This window comes from Pelobates fuscus, chromosome 3 (assembly GCF_036172605.1).
Source record: "Pelobates fuscus isolate aPelFus1 chromosome 3, aPelFus1.pri, whole genome shotgun sequence".
Lineage (NCBI taxonomy): Eukaryota > Metazoa > Chordata > Amphibia > Anura > Pelobatidae > Pelobates > Pelobates fuscus.
Window position 1 is genome coordinate 22,674,466 of NC_086319.1, and position 17,194 is coordinate 22,691,659.

At 45.4% G+C, this 17,194-nt stretch overlaps 2 protein-coding genes across 2 annotated transcripts in view; one reads left to right on the top strand and one right to left on the bottom strand.

Moving 5' to 3' along the window:
- Nucleotides 1-6,830, bottom strand: part of MLC1 (modulator of VRAC current 1) — a 30,670-nt gene extending 23,840 nt beyond the window's left edge. Inside the window, exons 1-2 of the mRNA XM_063445068.1 lie at nucleotides 6,760-6,830; nucleotides 5,491-5,673 (exon numbers count right to left, since the gene is read on the bottom strand). Coding sequence (XP_063301138.1) covers nucleotides 5,491-5,670 — 180 coding nt within the window. The 5' untranslated portion in view covers nucleotides 5,671-5,673; nucleotides 6,760-6,830. The remainder of the gene's footprint in view (nucleotides 1-5,490; nucleotides 5,674-6,759) is intronic.
- A 2,989-nt stretch (nucleotides 6,831-9,819) lies between these two features.
- Nucleotides 9,820-17,194, top strand: part of MOV10L1 (Mov10 like RNA helicase 1) — a 69,434-nt gene continuing 62,059 nt past the window's right edge. The window contains exons 1-2 of the mRNA XM_063446110.1: nucleotides 9,820-9,930; nucleotides 16,386-16,570. Coding sequence (XP_063302180.1) covers nucleotides 9,852-9,930; nucleotides 16,386-16,570 — 264 coding nt within the window. The 5' untranslated portion in view covers nucleotides 9,820-9,851. The remainder of the gene's footprint in view (nucleotides 9,931-16,385; nucleotides 16,571-17,194) is intronic.

The window sequence follows — 17,194 nt, forward strand, 5'->3', positions numbered from 1 at the left end:
GGCCCCGGTCTCATTAAGCTGCGCGCGAGCAGAGACAGAACAGCCTGCTCCCCCATGCGGCCGCCAGAAGACCTCCCCCAGCCAGCGGCCGCCAGAAGACCTCCCCCTGCGGCCGCCAGCAGACCCAGGTGTCTGCCCGGCCCCAGGTGCTGACGGCCCACCGGGAAATTTCCCGGTATCCCGGTGGGCCAGTCCGGCCCTGAATGGAGGTAGGAAATGGACTGTGGGACAGAGTAAGCTGATAATAAATATGGGAGTGGCAAAATTGTTAGGATGGATAGTGAGAAAGATACTGGAAATGAGATGGGAATAGAGATGTCGCGAATATAAAATTTTCCATCGCGAATGGCGAACGCAAACTTCCGCAAATGTTCGCGAACGGGCGAACCGGGCGAACCGCCATAGACTTCAATAGGCAGGCGAATTTTAAAACCCACAATAGTGATGGAAAAGTTGTTTCAAGGGGACTAACACCTGGACTGTGGCATGCCGGAGGGGGATCCATGGCAAAACTCCCATCGAAAATTACATAGTTGATGCAGAGTCTGGTTTTAATCCATAAAGGGCATAAAGCACCTAACATTCCTTAATTGTTTGGAATAACGTGCTTTAAAACATCAGGTATGATGTTGTATCGATCAGGTAGTGTAAGGGTTACGCCCGCTTCACAGTGACAGACCAAACTCCCCGTTTAACGCACCGCAAACAGTCCATTTGCACAACCGCAAACTCCCCAGTTGCACAAGGTTGGATACCAAGCTAGCCATGTCCCGTTCCTTGTCCTCACTGATGTCATTGAAGGTCTCTTCCTCCACCCAGCCACATACAACACCAAGGGTCCCCGAAAGGTGACAACAAGCCCCCTGTATTTTTTTTTTTTAAATGTACACTACTGTTACACCAGATATGAGTTGCACTGGTGTGACACTGTGCCCTGGCAGGCCCTGAAACGCACACGTGTGAAGGAAACTGACTGCTATTATTTCACAGTCAAATTTCTAGTTTTTTTTTTTTTTATGTACCCTACTGTTACACCAGATAAGAGTTGCACTGGTGTGACACTGTGCCCTGGCAGACCCTGAAACGCACACGTGTGAAGGAAACTGACTGATATTATATTACAGACAAAAAAGATTTTTGTTTTTTTTAAATGCAAGCTATTGTGACACCAGATATGAGTGGTGGCACTGGGCAAGTGGGCACAGTATATGCTGTGAGCCTGACACACACGCTGGCAGGCAGGCAACTGCAATTAGATTACACAGGAAAAAAAAAAAAGCAGACTGATGTTCTAGCCATAAAAAAGGGCTTTTTGGGGTGCTGTCCTTACAGCAGAGATCAGATGAGTCCTTCAGGATTGTAGTGGACACTGAATACACTAGCCTAGCTACAGGGCCGGCCTTAGGCATTTAGACGCCCTGTGCGAAAAATCTTCACAGCGCCCCCCCCCCCCGTCATCCATGTATGCTGTAATGTTTGTGTTGTCTGTGTATGTGATAGTAGGTGTGATGACGGTGCGTGATATGTATGCTATGTGTGATATTTGTAATGGGTGTATTAACAGTGTGTGATATGCGTGTATTGGTTGTATGTGACACACACACACACACACAGAGTCAGACAGTCTCACACACACACAGGCAGACAGTCAGTCATACACACAGACACAGACAGTAATACACACACACAGAGGCAGACAGTCATACACACACACACACACACACGCAGACAGTCATACACACAGACAAACACGCAGACAGTCATACACACAGACACACACAGGCAGACAGTCATACACACAGACACACACAGGCAGACAGCCATACACACAGAGGCAGACATCCATACACACAGAGGCAGTCATACACACAGAAGCAGTCATACACACAGAAGCAGTCATACACACAATCACACACACAGAGGCAGACAGTAATACACACAGACACACACACAGAGGCAGACAGTAATACACACAGACACACAGTGGCAGTCATACACACACACAGACACACACAGGCAGACAGTCAGTCATACACACAGACACAGACAGTAATACACACAGACACACACAGAGGCAGACAGTAATACACACAGACACACACAGTCATACACACAGACACACACAGAGGCAGACAGTCATACACACACACAGACACACACAGGCAGACAGTCATACACACACACACAGACACACACAGGCAGACAGTAATAAACACACACACAGACACACACAGGCAGACAGTCATACACACACACACACAGGCAGACAGTCATACACACAGACACAGACACACACAGGCAGACAGTCATAAACACACACACAGACACACACAGGCAGACAGTCATACACACAGACACACAGAGGCAGACAGTCATACACACACAGACAGTAATACACACAGGCAGAGAGTCACACTCACCTGACAATCCCTGTGGAGTTCATTGTGGAGGCAGTGCAGCTCCTGGTGACTGTTTGGTGGGGAAGCAGGGACTCCTTCCTGCTTCCCCTGCAGCAGTTTTCCGGCGCTTTTAGCTCCGCCCCCGCCGCACGGTAAGCTCCGCCCCCGCTGCAAATTTGAAAATACATGGCGCCCTGTGCGGCCGCACAGCTCGCACACCCCTAAGGCCGGCCCTGCCTAGCTATCGATTTCCCTATTAAATCAGCAGCAGCTACACTGTACCTCCTCTCACTAAGAATGCAGCTTCTGGGGGGCGGGGCTTAGCTGTCATGGAGGAAAGACGCACTTCGTGTGAGCTCCCTCAATATCTCACTTTAAGCAGCTATCAACAAGCGAATTTCACCCCAGAAGGGGAAGACCCAGCAATGTTGCTCCTACCTGACCGACCCGACATGCTTAATAGCGGTCAGCAACTCTTACTTACCTCCGCGTGGCAAGTGTGGCCTGGTGCTCACCGGGCGGGAGAGGCGGACGATCTCCCGATCCTGGGATGCCCAGGAGCAGCTACTTCCCGGCAGGAGCTCCGTTACCCCCTCTCGGACCGGTGGGGGTTATCCCGGTCCACCCCTGAGAGGCTGTCTGGAGCTAATGGACGCACAGAGCACAGCCGCCCAGGCTGACATACTCATCTGTGACTCTCCCAATATGGCAGCAGCCGCGTGTCCTCCGGGTACCAGCAAAGCATGGCAGGATATTGAGTCTAAGCTGGACAGACTCTTTAATCAATTTTGGAAGCAAATAACAAGCAGGAAGCCCCAACAAGCTCCACCACATCCCCAACAAGCTCCACCACAGCTAAGCGAAGCAGTCCCCATTAAAATCCACCAACGCAAAAGGCGTTGAAGATGGGACCGGAGGCACAAACATAAATGCAGAGCCTGCCCCACGTCAAGCACTCGCCTCCACCTTAAGCCACCACAATCCCGCACCAGACGTGAAGCAATACCGGGACAGATCCGACCACCCGACAAAACAAGGTTCCACCACCTCAAGCCGCAAACCTGGCACTCAGCCAGAGACTTGCCTTTGTTGTTCCAGGTATCAGGGACTCCCTGGGTCTGCACCTGGCGCCCAGAAGGGATCGGATGAGCACAAGCAGTAAACAGCAGCCTGCCAAGCATGTCCCACTATAGCCGATCCTCCACACCATGTCTTTGATCACATGAACTGATCTCTGCACATTAACTAATCGTAAAGTAGCAAGCGTTTAAACATGTCATTATTTCACCTCCTAAAGAATTTATTGTCGTAGTTCCTTACATGCCTTTACCTTAACCATTCATGTATTATGTTATTCACTAGTCTCATCTCATGGGGCGACTCACACTTGATTTATAACTAGTGGTGGAGCTGCTGATATAAATACACAGTTAATAACGTGCAAGCTACACCCTAAACATGACAGCCATCTTTCACAACAATGTACTGCTATATACTCATACCCTCTAGCCATGATATACGCACGTTCAGCCTAGCATGCTCAAATATAACACACTTCTGTCAAAAAAAAAATAATAATACAAAAAAAAAGAATGCAGCTTCCGAATGAATCTAAAATGCATGCTGTCCAGAAGGTGGGAGGGTCTGGGAGGGAGGGTCTGCTGCTGATTGTCTGGAATGTGTCTGCTGACTGTGAGGTACAGGGTCAAAGTTTACTCAATGATGATGAATAGGGGGCGGACCGAACATCGCATATGTTCGCCATCCGTGGCGAACGCGAACAAGCTATGTTCGTCAGGAACTATTCGCCAGCGAACTGTTCGGGACATCTCTAGATGGGAAAAATGACTCGAGACGGTGTGATAATTGTGATAAAATTCCAATTAACTAATTAAGCATGATTGATCACTAATGAGCAATTTAATCTATTATAGATAGTTAAGATGGCACTTGGCTTAAACTGTGTCGCACTAAGAAATTCAACTAAGATGACATTGCATAAAATACTTAAACTGTGTCACACTAAGAAATTAAAAAGATGACCCTGCATAAAATATTCCATAGCATGCCTGGCCAATATCCAAAAAGGCCCACGTGCTGAAAAGAGGGATCTGGTGCCAAAAATGTGTAGAGAGATAAGAGTAGGGACATAGATAGAATAAGATACCGCATGTGTCTGGCATGGGCCTTGGGTAGTCATGACTGGCCTGATCAACCATACTGATTACTTAATGCGCTTGACAAGATACATGCTGGGCTGCACTGATAAGAAATCTTTGAAAAGTTACAAACTTGGTAAAAGGTATAAAAGACGGAGAAATTTGGCACTCACTTGGAGAACTAACCACCTGTAATGCGGACGTGTGTTGCTGGTCTCTGCTGTTCCCGAGAGGGTCCCTCCAAGCCTGACTGTCAGAGTTCCCCCAGTCATGCAGTGAGGACACAACCAAGCCCCTCTAATGGTGATGTATACTTAAGCTGATATAGCTAGATACTAAGCTGTTTTGAAGTGAATGCATGCAACTACTTAATGAGAGTTAAGCTTACTCTGTATTGGGTCCCCTCGTGGACAATAAAGTGTGATGTGAATTCTTATCTGCAACTTGGTCTCTGTGTGGTTTCTGTTTCCTATAGTTCAAGATACTCATCCCGAACTGGGTTGTGTGCCCGCCAATATCGTTATAAACCTTATTAGGTAATTGATTATTGCTTTTTGGATATTGGTGCTTCATGAATTTAATGATTAGGCACAACAGACGGAGAGGAATTATGGGATTGGAGAGAAAGACTGTATCAGCCATGAGGAGCGGAAATAGATGGTAAAGGAGAGTGAGAGAGAGGTACAGATAACTGTGGACATCAGAGGATAAAAAACAAAAACTTATCTAGAGAGAGAAACAGGTAAAAGATACGTAAAGGAATAGAGTTTAAACCATGGAAGAAAGAGGGGACTATACATTTGGAAAATAGAAAAGGGAACCATATATTTAAATATTAAAAATGGTTAGTTATGTAACAAAAAGGAGTATGGTAACAACTGTTTATTGGTAACCATAAACAAAAGGAAGATCTCAAACTTCGTTATACCTACCCCCATAAGCAAAGAATATATCCATGTTTTGTACATAACACATGGGTGGATCCTGGGAGGCAGTTGAATATCACATGATTTCAGATCAGTGTTGGAATTTTCGTATTTTTGCTTTCCGAGGTCCAGAGTGTCCATTCTGTTATAGTTGTATTCCTTGATGTATTCGTCTTCCAAGTTCATCCTCTACTTAGTGAAATAAAGAGGCTAATTTGTGTTACAGTTTACAGTATCTTTCTGTACCCATGTTTAAATTTGAATCTAATAATTGCTGGATATCCCTACCATGAAATAATTGAACTTGTAGAATTGTTTCCAATTTCACATATTTTGGAATAGAGCAATACATTTGTGGCAATTACCCAACAGAATGTTCCTTGCATGGAAGCATTAGACTAACGCTTCTTTGTAGAAACTTTTACTTCCGCCTGAATAACCCATCAAACAGAGTGAATCAGGAATGCCTCCTGACTCCCAGGGGGTGTTAACAAATTAATTTGTAAAAGTGCCGATTTCGGTTCTATTATGAATTAGGAAAAAGGGGACAACATGCAGCTAAATTCTAAGCACTAGAACAAGTGGAAATGTTTAGGGTTCTGGAGTGTCCCTTTTTAGTTTATACGCATCTCTGAAATATGGGTAAAGAGATAACATTAACACAAAATGCACACTTAATTTGTTCATGAATCATATTTTGCCAACTATAACTTTTCTTAATTTGCATTACTTTATTAAAAAGTCATGGTGTTGACAAAAAGATGAACAGACCTGCAGCCAGCTAGCCCAAAATATAGGTTGAGATGGACAGACAGACAGACAGACAGACAGACAGACAGACAGACAGATAGATAGATAGATAGACAGATAGATAGACAGATAGATAGATAGATAGACAGACAGATAGATAGATAGATAGATAGATAGATAGATAGATAGATAGATAGATAGATAGATAGATAGATAGATAGGCATGAAGAATAATTTACAAATGCTTATACAGGGTCTCTGAAAATAAGCGATACATTAAAAGCATTTTATTTCTAATTCATAAATATATACCGACATACACTTAAAAGTTCAAGTCCCATTTCCATGGCTGACAAACTAATTATAAAAAGATATACTTGACTGTTACTTGAATACCCGAGTTATTTTTTACATGTATTTATTCAATGCCTACATTTATTAAGTACATATACTTGTAAAAATAAGATAAGGTTACACAAGGAAGTCTGCACAGAGATGCGTAGATCAGTTTCAAACCATACATACCAAACTTTGAAAAGTTGTCAAACAGGTACTGTGTTCGGAGCTCTGTTGCTTGCAGGCTTCATTTGCTCTCAGTTTAGTGATTTGTGCTGGCGTCTTTGAAAAGTTAGCTCTTCTAAGTGGAAAAGCATCTATTCACATGAAGGACAAAGGCAGGGAAAATTGTACTTAGGCCAGGGAACAGAGATGCTTCTTGAATTTTAATGTGGAGAGCCGACTTGACAAGTTGACAGTAAAAAAAAGTAAACATTATATTTTACGGTTAAACTGTTGATATCTGCAATACTGTTTTAATTCAAATTAAAAGTCCAGGTTTTTTTCTCCTCTAAACAAACCTATATATGCCAGATGTTGCCTCTCTGCTATGCTAAAAAAAAAAAGTAAAAAAGCTACAATAACAAAATAAAGTAATTTGTTTTCTATCAGGACGCCTTGAAAAGCACTGCCCGGCCAGTAAATTAAATGAATTTGCTCTAAATGTTGAAATCAATAATTTATTAATGGGAAATATCTTAAAGGAAACATGGTAATTCATTTATTGAGTCATGATCACAAGAGTTTCATATACTGCCAGACAATGCTTTCAAGAACAGCTAAAATATAACAAAATGCTGTGTGATTCATCCAGCTATGACATACCTCTCAACATTTCAAACTGACAGTGGACACTTTAATCTTAGGTTACAGCCCGCCGACTATGTAAAGCGGCCTCGGAAAGTCACCCTCTTGCACCTAATAGGTAGAAAACAGGAGGGTGACTAAAACCATTTTGTATGTGTGTATGTTTGTATGTGTCTGTATTTGTGTGTGTTTGTATGTATGTGTTTGTGTTTGTATGTATGTGTGTCTGTATGAATGTTTCTCTGTATGTGTGTCTGTATGTATGTGTATGTCTGTCTGTGTTTCTGTGTGTGTTTGTATGTATGTGTGTTTGTATGTGTGTGTGTGTGTTTGTATGTGTGTGTATGTATGTGTATGTATGTGTGTGTAAGTGTGTGTCTCTGTATATGTGTGTCTATGTGTGTGTCTGTATTTACGTGTTTCTGTGTGTGTTTGTGTGTGTGTTTGTATGTGTGCGTGTATGTATGTATGTGTGTGTGTGTGTGTATGTATGTATGTGTGTGCATGTTTGTATCTGTGTGTCTGCATGTGTATCTGTTTGACTGCATGTGTGGGGGGAGAATGCATGGGAGGGTAAGGGGGGATGTATGGGGGTTAGCGGTGAGTAGACGTTTGGGGGGGGCAAAAGGGCAATTTTCGCAACCGGGCCCCGTGGTTTATAGTTACACCTCTGCTAATAATATATCCAACTAATATATAATCTAGAACAAGAACAATGTATCTCATTTACACAGACTTATTTCTAGAAAGGGAGTTCCCCATGAAGTTTCCATGGCCTCCCTCTTAAACTCAAACAAATCCCCATATATCCACTGTGATGAACACCCACTTGCCAGGACCACGGGCTCCTGGAGGGGTGTGGAGGCTTTGCCTACTGACTATGGGCCATAGAAAAGTCTGGTAAAAAGACTTGATTTGTGGGATTTATTTGTACTGTTTGGGAACCGAACAAACTCACGAACTGCGGACCACCTCTGGGCTTGTTAAAGGGACACTATAGTCAACTGAACAACTTTAGCTTAATGAAGCAGTTTTGGTGTAAAGAACATGCCCCTGCAGTCTCACTGATCAATCCTCTGCCATTTAGGAGTTAAATCCCTTTGTTTATGAACCCTAGTCACAACTCCCTGCATGTGACTTGCACAGCCTTCCATTACACACTGTAAAGAGAGCCCTATTTAGGCTTTCTTTATTGCAAGTTCTGTTTAATTAAGATTTTCTTATCCCCTGCTATGTTAATAGCTTGCTAGACCCTGCAAGAGCCTCCTGTATGTGATTAAAGTTCAATTTAGAGATTGAGATACAATTATAATTGACTTCATTGAAATCTCGAACCCCTGAACCGATCTGGGTGATTTTTGGATATGTTGGTCACCCAGATCGGGCTATCAGGGGATGTGCGTTTTCATATGTTTTGAAGGTACTTTTGAGGTGTTTGTAAATTGTATGTTTTTCCTTGGCTGGAGATAATTGAGTTTGTATAGTTCCTGACTCAATTATCTCCCAGGCATAGGGGAGGGATTATCCTGTTTTGTGTGGGAGTGTCATGGGCGTGTTTTCTGTATCCTTGTACTGCATAAAAGCAGGCCATCGAGCCTGGATTAATCAGATCATCTTACCCCGTCATGACGTCTAGGCTCATGTTTGGGGAATTGGGAGCTATATTCACTCTTATAATCACTACGGCGCTTGGGACTTGGGAGATTCTTCACGGATGTACTCAGCTGGAGTACTGGGGTCAGTTACATCCACATTCTCAGGGGGCTGCCCTGGCCAGTACACATTAACCCCGGAACCCAATGTTCCCGGTCCAGGGTAGTATCTGTCACAAAGTTTAAAGATACATCATTATTGCCGTGGAGCTCGGCTATACACTCAGACACACCAACAATACGGAGCTCCTAGAAAAGAGGGACATTAGGATAGAAAAGAGAGCCGAAGGGATTTTGGTCCAAAATAGGGACTCTCCCTCCTAAATAGGAACACTTGGGAGGTGTGCAGTCAGTGTTCAGAAATATTCTCCTGACTTCCAACACAACATGCAGCTCCTACAGGTGTGGGCAAATCCCTTATAATTAGGGTGTACAGCATGAAATATTTTTTTAAGTAATAATGTATTTTTTTTTTTTTACTTTTATTCTAGTAATAGCTGTATTGTATACACACATCTAGCTTGCCAATGAAACTGACAAATAATTCCTCAATTGCTTTATCCACACTGCCAGAGGAGCTCACTGAGGGCCACACTCTGCACAGCGCTCTGAGCCATAGACAGCCCCAGCACGTGCTCCTCGCGCGCAGAGCATTTCCCGCAAGCTCGCAAGCACCGTCCAGTCCCCGCGGCCTAGAAAGTCACATGACCCGGTGACGTCACGGCGACCATTCCTTCTGCCATATTCTTACGCCAGCCGTAGTGGGCGTATCACGGAGTATCTCCCACAGTGCACCGCGCCCCGCACTCCCAAAGGGAGAACATGATCGGCCTGCTGTCCCGGGTGGGCGCCTACTTCTGGCGGAGAGCAGACACCTTGGATGAGGTGCAGGATGTTGGGGGTAAGCAAGCACTGGGTGCGGTATGGGAATCAGGGACCCCCAGATTTGCACCCCAAAACCAACACCTCCAGGTCTGCATCCCCCCCCCCAAACCAACACCTCCAGGTCTGCACCCCCCCCCCCCCCAAAACCAACACCTCCAGGTCTGCACCCCCCCCCAAAAAAAAACACCTCCAGGTCTGCACCCCCCAAAAACCCACTCCTCTAGGTCTGCACCCCCCTCAAAACCCACACCTCCAGGTCTGCACCCCCCCCCAAAACCCACACCTCCAGGTCTGCACACCTCCAGGTCTGCACCCCCCCCCCAAAACCCACACCTCCAGGTCTGCACCCCCCCCCCAAAACCCACACCTCCAGGTCTGCACCCCCCCAAAAAAACCAACACCTCCAGGTCTGCACCCCCCAAAAACCCACTCCTCTAGGTCTGCACCCCCCAAAAACCCACTCCTCTAGGTCTGCACCCCCCTCAAAACCCACACCTCCAGGTCTGCACCCCCCCCAAAACCCACACCTCCAGGTCTGCACCCCCCCCCCAAAACCCACACCTCCAGGTCTGCACCCCCCCCCAAAACACACACCTCCAGGTCTGCACCCCCCCCCCAAAACCCACACCTCCAGGTCTGCACCCCCCCCAAAACCCACACCTCCAGGTCTGCACCCCCCCCAAAACCCACACCTCCAGGTCTGCACCCCCTCAAAACCCACACCTCCAGGTCTGCACCCCCCCCCAAAACCCACACCTCCAGGTCTGCACCCCCCCCAAAACCCACACCTCCAGGTCTGCACCCCCCCCCCCAAAACCCACACCTCCAGGTCTGCACCCCCCCCCCCCAAAACCCACACCTCCAGGTCTGCACCCCCCCCCCCAAAACCCACACCTCCAGGTCTGCACCCCCTCAAAACCCACACCTCCAGGTCTGCACCCCCCCCCCAAAACCCACACCTCCAGGTCTGCACCCCCCCTCAAAACCCACACCTCCAGGTCTGCACCCCCCCCCAAAACCCACACCTCCAGGTCTGCACCCCCCCCCCCCCCCAAACCCACACCTCCAGGTCTGCACCCCCCCCCCCAAAACCCACACCTCCAGGTCTGCACCCCCCCCCCCAAAACCCACACCTCCAGGTCTGCACCCCCCCCCCCAAAACCCACACCTCCAGGTCTGCACCCCCCCCCCTCCAAAACCCACACCTCCAGGTCTGCACCCACCCTCCAAAACCCACACCTCCAGGTCTGCACCCCCCCCCCCAAAACCCACACCTCCAGGTCTGCACCCCCCCCCCAAAACCCACACCTCCAGGTCTGCACCCCCCCCCCCCAAAACCCACACCTCCAGGTCTGCACCCCCCCCCCCAAAACCCACACCTCCAGGTTTGCACCCCCCCCCCCCAAACCCACACCTCCAGGTCTGCACCCCCCTCCAGGTCTGCACCCCCCCCCCCCAAAAACCCTCACCTCCCGGTCTGCACCCCCCCCAAAAACCCACACCTCCAGGTCTGCACCCCCCCCAAAAAACCCACACCTCCAGGTCTGCACCCCCCCAAAAAACTCACACCTCCAGGTCTGCACCCCCTCAAAACCCACACCTCCAGGTCTGCACCCCCCCCCCCAAAACCCACACCTCCAGGTCTGCACCCCCCCCCAAAACCCACACCTCCAGGTCTGCACCCCCCCCCCAAAACCCACACCTCCAGGTCTGCACCCCCCCCCCAAAACCCACACCTCCAGGTCTGCACCCCCCCCCAAAACCCACACCTCCAGGTCTGCAGCCCCCCCTCCAAAACCCACACCTCCAGGTCTGCACCCACCCTCCAAAACCCACACCTCCAGGTCTGCACCCACCCTCCAAAACCCACACCTCCAGGTCTGCACCCACCCTCCAAAACCCACACCTCCAGGTCTGCACCCCCCCCCAAAACCCACACCTCCAGGTCTGCACCCCCCCCCCCAAAACCCACACCTCCAGGTCTGCACCCCCCCCCCAAAAACCCACACCTCCAGGTCTGCACCCCCCCCCCAAAAAACCCACACCTCCAGGTCTGCACCCCCCCCCCCAAAACCCACACCTCCAGGTCTGCACCCCCCTCCAGGTCTGCACCCCCCCCCAAAAACCCTCACCTCCCGGTCTGCACCCCCCCCCAAAAACCCTCACCTCCGGTCTGCACCCCCCCCAAAAACCCACACCTCCAGGTCTGCACCCCCCCAAAAACCCACACCTCCAGGTCTGCACCCCCCAAAAAACCCACACCTCCAGGTCTGCACCCCCCCAAAAAACCCACACCTCCAGGTCTGCACAGTTGGCCAGTGAGCACAGGGTGAGATGATGCCCGCTTTACGTGTGTGTGCGTGTGTGCGTACATACATAGACAATCCAACGCGCTCACTCATTCACTAAACAGCAATTTCAAGTCTCACCGAATGTAATAGTTTTATTTAACCCCTTCAGGACCGCTGACGGTTCAGGACCGTCAGCGGTAAAACGTGCGTTTGGACCGCTGACGGTCCTGAACCGTCATAACGGTCTGGGGCTACTTACCTGATCGCCGTCGGTCCCACGGCGGCGATCAGTGCTCCACCCGGTCCAGGGGGACTGCCTGTCTGCCCGGGCAGTCCCCCCTCGGCAGATCAGGACCCCACGGCCATGTGATCACTCGATCACATGACCGCAATAGGGGTCTTTGTATCTGCCTGCAGGGGGACTGTCTGTGCTGACAGGCAGTCTCCCTGCAAGTAAAAAATCCAAAAAATAAAGTAAAAAAAAAAAACAGTGTAAAATCAGTGTAAAAATAAATAAATAATATGTGTATATATATATGATATATATACATGTATTATATCTATATATAATATATGTATATGTATCATATATATATATAATGTCATATTAAGTGTATTTTTATATTTATATATACGTATATTAATATAAAAATACACTTATATTTAAATTACACACGAATATATACAATATATATATAATTGCTATATATATGGTATATATATATTATTATAAAATACAAATAATATGTTAATAAAAATAAATAACAAAAAATAAAAATAATTTTTAATAATTATAAAAAAATATTTATATATGCAATTTTATTCTAACAGTATTTTGATATATATATATATATATTTATATCAAAATATACTTAGAATGTAATGATATATATATCTATGTATAAATAAATAAATAAAAACAATACGAAATATACATATGTCCATATACATAATTACATAAATAATTTCATAAATATACACGTAGACGTCAAATATATAAATATGTATATATATTAAAATTCTACATGTGTATTTATGTAATATTTTTACCTAATTAAGTAATTTTAATGATTGCAATTTGAGGGACCTGCCTGCCAACCCAGGCCGAAAGTCCAGATAATTTAATTTGCTAGCACTGTGTTTAACCCTGTAACTTTCTATGACACCCTAAAACCTGTACATGGGGGTACTGTTTTACTCGGGAGACTTCGCTGAACACAAATATTAGTGTTTCAAAACAGTAAAACATATCACAGCGATGATATTGTCAGTGAAAGTGAATTTTTTTGCATTTTTCACACACAAACAGCACTTTCACTGAGGATATTATTGCTGTGATACATTTTACTGTTCTGATACACTAATATTTGTGTTCAGCGAAGTCTCCTGAGTATAACAGTACCCCACATGTAGAGGTTTTATAGTGTTTGTGAAAGTTACAGGGTCAAATATAAGGCTTGATTTTACTTTTTTTTTTTATTGAAATTTGTCGGATTGGTTAGGTTGCCTTTGAGAGCGTATGGTAGCCAAGGAATGAGAATTAGCCCCATGATGGCATACCATTTGCAAAAGAAGACAACCCAAGGTATTGCAAATGGGGTATGTTCAGCCTTTTTTAGTAGCCACTTAGTCACAAACACCGGCCAAAGTTAGCGTTTCTTGCATTTTTAACACACAAACAAATATAAATGCTAACTTTGGCCAGTGTTTGTGACTAAGTGGCTACTAAAAAAAACTGGACATACCCAATTTTGAATACCCTGGGTTGTCTACTTTAAAAAAAATATGTACATGTTAGGTGTGTTTCGGGGATTTATGACAGATAACGGTGTTACAAGGTCACTATTGATACATTTAAAATATATATATATTGAAACAGCAATTTCCTACTTGTATTTATAGGCCTATAACTTGCAAAAAAAGCAATAAAGCATGTAAACACTGGGTGTTTTTAAACTCGGGACAAAATTTTGAATCTATTTAGCTGTTTTTTTCATTAGCTTTTGTAGATAAGTAAAAGATTTTTCAAGTAAAAGTCCAAAAACATGTTTTTTTTTTAAATTTTTCACCATATTTTATTATTTTTTTTAAATACAATATTGGACATAATACAAATAATGGTATGTAAAGAAAGCCCCTTTTGTCCTGAAAAAAACAATATATAACTTGTATGGGAACCGTAAATGAGAGAGCGGAAAATTACAGCTAAACACAAACACCACAAAAGTGTTAAAACTGCTCTGGTCCTTAACGTACAAACATCGCAAAAACAGGCCGGTCCTGAAGGGGTTAAAAACACCTAACCCAGGCAAAAATAATGGGGGTTTAGTTACAGTATACGAGCAAATGGACCGCGTATTAAGATCTTTTCTGCTCTCTTGTCAATCCTTTCTTCTGCAGTGTTTACAGTGTACTTCTAGTGGCTGTCACTCAGACAGCTTCTCGATGGGCTTTCTTACACTTTCTATTGATTTAAGTTGTTATGGTGCCTGGAATGTTTCTTTAACTGTATTTCTATAGACTGGTGAGAACAGTCCACCCAGTTATCACAGTGTTCAGATGTTTAGTGAAAATTTTCTAATTTGCTAAGCCAGAGCTCTACAAATCCCAGGTGCCAGGTAGCAATGGCAACTAGGAATTTAAAGGACCACTATAGCGGCAGGAAAACAAACTTGTTTTCCTGGCACTATAGTGTTAATATGTCCCCCGCCACTCGTAGCCCCCTTCCGCCGGGCTAAAGGGGGAGGAAGGGGTTAATCCCTTCCTTTCCGGCACTGGGGACTCTCCTCCTCCTTCCAACGTCATCGGCTGAATGCGCAAGAGCCGCGCGCATTCAGTCAGTCTATCGGAAAGCATTCTCAATGCTTTCCAATGGACAATAGCGTTCACAGTGAGAAGCACGGAAGTGCCTCTAGCGGCTGTCAATGAGACAGCCACTAGAGGCTGGATTAACCCTAGTGTAAACATAGCTGTTTCTCTGAAACTGCTATGTTTACAGCAGGCAGGGTTAACCCTAGAGGGACCTGGCACCCAGGCCATTTCATTAAGCTGAAGTGGTCTGGATGCCTATAGTGGTCCTTTAAAGGGACACTCCAGGCACCCAGACCACTTCTGCCCATTGGAGTGGTCTGGGTGCCAACTCCCACTACCCATAACCCTGCAAGTGTAATTATTGCAGTTTTCATAAACTGCAATATTTATCTTGCAGGGTTAACTCCTCCTCTAGTGGCTGTCTACTAGACAGCCACTAGAGGGCACTTCCGTGATTATAGCACATGAAAAGTGTGCTATAGCGTCGCTGGACGTCCTCACGCTATGTGAGGACCTCCAGCGTTGCTGAAATCCCTATAGGAAAGCATTGAAAGCATTTTTCAATGCTTTTCTATGGGGAGGTCTAATGCATTAGGTCTTCCCCGCCGGCGGCCGCGCGTGCGCAATAGTTCTCCCCCGCCGGATGACGTCGGCGGGGGAGGAGCGTGGGCGGACCCTGACCCAGCGCCGAGGGACATCGGCGCTGCATACAAGTAAGTCACTGCAGGGGTTTTAACCCCTTCAGCAACTTGGGATGGGGGGTTGGGAGGGAGAGGGGACCTGCAGTGCCTGGAAACCAGTTTGTTTTCCTTGCATTGGAGAGTCCCTTTAATGATCTCAGCCAATTCAATGCTTTTACATTGGGAAGCTATTGCGCATGCCCAGCAAAAACGCACCAATCAGCATCTCCTCATAGAGATGCAGTCAATCAACACATCTCTATGGAGAACGTTCAGTGCCTCCATGCACAGTGTGGAGATGCTGAACATAGGAATGACCGTCTGAGTCACTGCCACTAGAGGTGTTACTAGACCGCAATGTAAACACTGCCTTTTCTCTGAAGAGACATGCGAAAGACACCAGAGCCACTACATTAAGCGTTAGTAGTTCTGGTGACTAGTGTCCCTTTAGGTATTGTAATTTTGTCAGATTCAAAGCAAATTTGTCAAGCCCTGTGCTAAGCAATGTATCTGAAGTCTACAAGATTGGGGATTAAATGGGACGAGTTTGCATGGGAAGCTCAGGAGGTGAAGTTACTCAGTCTGTTTAATTACAACGCTCCAAATTGTCACTAAGTCCATCAAATCATTTTATACTGTCTGTACAGTACGAGGACCATGTTTAACGGTTTCTTTTTCATTTTGTGCAGAGTCCTCAATGGTTAGGTATATGGATGGAGTGGTTACTCGATTTTGCAACGATTATGGTATGATTAATGACCAGGTTTACTTTACAAATGATGTTGTGGTTGGCCGGGAGCCATTGGGCGTTGGACAGAAGGTTCATGTTGCATTTGAAGAAGATGAAACCTCAGGAGGATGGAGAGCAGTCAGGGTAATTTTAAATTATGTAATTTTTATGTTTTAGTCTTTATAGATATTTCATAAATGTTGCAATGTTTGCCACTTTATGTGAGATTCATTGTGTTAGTCTTTGATTCATAATAATGTGTATATATATATATATATATATAAACAAAATAATACTTTAGGCACTCACCCCTGAATGGTGTATGAATATATCTTGCCTTCGGTGCTTCCGGCGTCCCATATATATCCAACAATAAAGTGGAGCACTCAGAAGGACTTCGTAGTAGTGAATTTATTAATAAAAAAGTAGTTTTACATCAGCATGTAAGTCCTGTGATTCGACGTTTCGACCCCTCAGGGTCTTTTTCAAGAGCTCTTATATATGTATATATATATGTGCTAATCTTGAACACACAGCTCTCAAAATATGTAGCAGGAGATAAGTACTTCTAAAGTAAACACACATTGCTGTAATCTGAAAATAAAATCACTTTTCTCCATAAAGGCTACGTGAGTTACAGCCAGGGGGAGGTGTGATTGGGGCTGCCTCAACAGAAATAGAAGGGATTTAACTCCTATATAGCTGAGAATTGAGAGGGAGACCGCAGGGGCATCATCTATTCTACACACTAAAACTGCTTCATTAAAA